General features: G+C 39.6%; 3 protein-coding genes across 3 annotated transcripts; 2 read left to right on the plus strand and 1 right to left on the minus strand.

Annotated features, from left to right (window-relative positions):
* Positions 1–5: 5 nt before the first annotated feature.
* EIN_230640 (Hypothetical protein) lies at positions 6–91 on the plus strand (the record flags this gene model as incomplete). The annotated part of the gene is made up of 1 exon (XM_004255194.1): positions 6–91. A coding segment is annotated over one exon (86 nt), but the record flags the coding sequence as incomplete, so codon positions are not given.
* Positions 92–360: 269 nt separating this feature from the next.
* On the plus strand, positions 361–2,717 carry EIN_230650 (ubiquitin protein ligase, putative; the record flags this gene model as incomplete). Its single annotated transcript, XM_004255195.1, has 2 exons — positions 361–2,292; positions 2,340–2,717. 2 exons carry the CDS (start codon positions 361–363, stop codon positions 2,715–2,717), a joined length of 2,310 nt encoding a protein of 769 aa, XP_004255243.1.
* A 217-nt stretch (positions 2,718–2,934) lies between these two features.
* On the minus strand, positions 2,935–4,083 carry EIN_230660 (hypothetical protein; the record flags this gene model as incomplete). The annotated part of the gene is made up of 1 exon (XM_004255196.1): positions 2,935–4,083. One exon carries the CDS (start codon positions 4,081–4,083, stop codon positions 2,935–2,937), a length of 1,149 nt encoding a protein of 382 aa, XP_004255244.1.
* Positions 4,084–4,101: the final 18 nt, after the last annotated feature.

Here is a 4,101-nt window from a genome sequence, read left to right on the forward strand (position 1 = left end):
TAGAGAAACCCCTTTCGAAGGAAAAATTGGAGTTTTTACATTGGGGTATAATATCCCTTGGGTTCGAAATTATCGTAAAGTACCACTTTGATCCAAACACACCCACCATTCAAACAGAACTCTTTTTAGGACAAAAGGTTTGGAATTTTTCGTAATTGTGATTTTTAAGTTTATTTTGAGATTTTAAAATGCTATTAATAATAAATGAAAGATCATCACAACTATCTATTATATTTGTTTAAATTAGTGTTTTCCTAATAGTTTTAACGGATTGTAAGAACACTATTTTTTAAATTTGAAGAAAATGACAGAAGAAATAATAAAATATGTTCCAATAAAATTTGTTGTTCCAGAAAACTGATGAAGTTTACACAAGTAGTCTTCGTGTTAATTGTATGGGATATACTAATCTCCACAAAACTGGAAATAACAATGAACCCAAGCTGGAGAGTAAACAAAAAGGTGGATCTTGGCGGAAACACTAAGACAAAAACACTCAACGAGATTATGGCGCAAATCCAGATTGACAAAATGGAACGAGAAAAAGAGACAAAACGGCGTGAGCGTGTCGAGATGATTCAATCTGTCATCCGAAGTTGGGAAGTCCAGAAGGTACTCCCCGCACTCTTTGCAACACATTTCGACAATTTTAAAAAGACAAAAAAACCCTACGAGTACGAGAAAAGTGTGACAGCGGCCGCTCTGTGCAAACAGTTGCCCGACATCCAACAATGTATGTTGCTATTGAACTACAAAAGCAAGCACCCACTCATCGGTAAACTTGCGTGGAATTTGTTATTAAAAGGCAATGTGACGAACCCACGAATGGTTCTCTCATTGGTTACAACGTTTTCTGAAAATCCAGTTTCCCCGCGCTTATATCCAACATTCTCTTTCCTTTCCACCGTTCCGCCAAAGATGCGAGAGGAGTTAATTACAGTTTTGACAAACTATCCGGGTGATGGTTTACTGAACTATTTAGAACTCGAAAGAAATGCACTCACTCTGTCCCAAGATTCACTCACTTTTCTCTCATGTGCCAATCTCAAGAATAACCAGGAATTAATTGCAACTCTTTTGGAGAAAGACACAAAACCTGAGCATGTCTTAAAGTACATCTCACAAAGTAAGGGAGATCAATATAACACGATTTTGCTCCGGCTTTTCCATAAGAAACTTGCACCACAAGTAGACAAAGCCTCATTTTGGACACACGTTGAGATATATAAGAAAATCGCTAAGAGCAAAACACTTCTGCACCTTTTTTTGCAAAATTTTCCATTTCCGTTTTTGTCCTTGTTTGAAGACATATTGAATAAGAAAGAGACAAAGAAGGAAGTAACAGAACTGTTTGTCGCGCTCTGTCACGACACTTTCTGTTCTCGATTGTACAACTCGTTTTATGACGAGTTGTGCCCGATGGTCAAAATGGTTCTGCCACTCCTCGATTTAAAGCAAGACGAGTCAACAATACAGGACTTACACTTGTTTGTGAGACATACACCGTTCCCGCCTTCACTTCTGCCAATTCTCAAAAGTGTCAATCCGTCGAAAAACTCATCGATGTCGCAAAAACTCATTTACATATTCTCTAAAATCACGTCTAATATCGGTTACCACCCCGTGATGAAAATCCGGAGGGACTACTTGATCGAGGACACCTTGGCGCAAATTAACACTTGTGATATCAGAGCAATTTCCATTCAGTTTGTCGACAAATTTGGCATTGAGGAAGATGGTGTTGACGGCGGCGGGCTGTTGAGGGACTACCTTTTAACAACACTCAATCACTGTGTTGAGACACTCAAACTCTTTGAAAGGAATTCTGAAGGGATTTTGACATTTGGGAAGAGAGAGAAAAGCTTGGTGGAGACAAACGAGGACGATCTTTATATGATGGTTGGAAGGTTAATAGGGAAATGCTTGAGAGAAAAGGTGTGTGTTGATTTGGTCTTTTCCGATGATATTTTGATCGGATTGATCAATCCCGATGATAATTGTGTTAATATTAATATACTTGAAAGTATCGATCACGTCTTGGCCAAAAATCTGCTTGATTTGGCTGATCTTGATGAGGAAACACTCGACTCATTGGAACTTGTCTTTGTGTATGACAACAACTTACTGATTAGTGACGGTGACAAAATCAAAGTCAATAGAGAGAACATCAACTATTACATCTCTTGTGTTGTGTACCACATCACACATCTGAGAAACCTCAGAAAACTCCGGTCAATGCGGAATGGTATTTTAAGTGTGATAGACGAGGCTGATTTGATGCTGCTCTTCCCTGTTTGTCTTTATTTATTGGACTACCCACACAGAGAACTAACAATAAGGATGAGCTACAGTACTGGATAAGTGGTAAGTCGAGTGTGATTGATGTGAACGACTGGCGCCAAAACACCGTGTACCACAACAAAGAGGAAGACTCGATTGAAGTGAGGTGGTTCTGGGAAATGGTTGAAGAGATGACTGAAGAAGAACGTGTGCTTTTGCTTCAATTCAGCACTTCACTCATCAAACCGCCATTTTTCGGATTTGGTTCTTTGGAGCCGAAATTTGCAGTGTATTTTACCGAAGAGAGTGGCGATAGACTCCCAACATCTTCAACGTGTGCGTACATGCTCAAGCTCCCAAAATACAAATCGAAACAACAGATGCACGACCAAGTGATCAAAGCAATCACCTCAAATTCAGGTTTCGGACTTAAATGAATGGTGAATAAACAAATTCTATACTTGTAGTTTTATTTACTACATAAAACAACTAAATAATTAATTGTCATCGCCTCAACACAAATTGAGGCGATGACAAATTTTGTTTGTATCCGTGGTGATCATCTCCAAGTGATGAGTCTGCGCGTGTTGCATAAACCGTTTAGTCACAACACCACACTTTGCAAAATCGGCGTTTTTAGACTGTTTGAGTGCGTTACACCTGTTTTGCGACTGACGCCCAGTTTCCGCCAAACTTTTCCCTCGCAACAACGCAAGACGAATTTGCCGTCCACATCAAAACATACAGAACACTGTTCATCTTTGTTTTCAAAGAGTATGTTGGTCTCTTCGATTTTCTGACCCGGATAATCCCTTTATTGACGGTTTGATTCCACTCTCCAATCGTGTTTATGACGTTTGCGGTCAGTGGGTCTCTGGTCCTTTCGCATTCCTTGAGTTCGAGTTGTGCGATTTGAATCTCTTTGAGTCCAAATTGGACGAACCGCAAATTTTTGTTGCGGATTTGATTCAAATTTCCGACAATTTGGTCGGCTTTTATGAAGTGCAGTTCTGCCATCAACCTCTCATAATCTCGTTTTGGCAGTTTTGAGAGGATTGCTGATTTTTGTGATTGCACAAATTGTATTAGAGAACTCAAAAACGTACTTCGTAGCGCCATCCCACGGGCAAGTAATAAACTATAAATAGTTTCGCTTTCTAAAACACTCTCTTGGACCTCACGACGGATTGACTCTATGCCTTTTTCGACAAGTCTGACGTCGTTGTTTGCAATATCCAACTCCTCAATGACTCGTTTGCCCAATTTAAATGCTATTTTTAAAAGTTCACGACGTTTAAATAGGTTCTGAAGTTCTCTGTTGAGAGCTTTCGTTTCGTCAACAACAATCTTGTTGAATTTCCATTCCTGTTTTAAGTGTGTTTGTTCGACAGAGTCGTAGTCACGAACCGAAAAAGTCATGTTGTCATTTTTCAAAAGTGACAACGTGTGATTGTAAGATTCGGCTTTTTCGAGAATAGGAGCACATTTGAGGAACGCATTTAGATTGAAAATTTTACGTTTGAGAACATCCATCTGATACGTGTTCTTCATGAGGGCACTGGCGTAAACAGAGTCCAAATATTTATCCTTCAGTTTCTTCACGCGTCGCAACATTTGTTGGGATAGCTTTGTCAAATCAAAAGCAAGCTCACGCTCAACCAGAGTGATATGCCTATGGATGAGATGCTCCATCTGTCTTACATTCTGTAAGTCGATGGTAGCAGCTTGCTTTGCCAAAGCATCACCTTTTTTTATCACCTCCAACACTTTGGTTTTGAAAATTCTCACAGACAACAGACGCATTCGCAGCTTACCAACAGC

Source organism: Entamoeba invadens (assembly GCF_000330505.1).
Source record: "Entamoeba invadens IP1 unplaced genomic scaffold scaff_1105074725849, whole genome shotgun sequence".
In the NCBI taxonomy this organism is placed as follows: Eukaryota; Evosea; order Mastigamoebida; family Endamoebidae; genus Entamoeba; species Entamoeba invadens.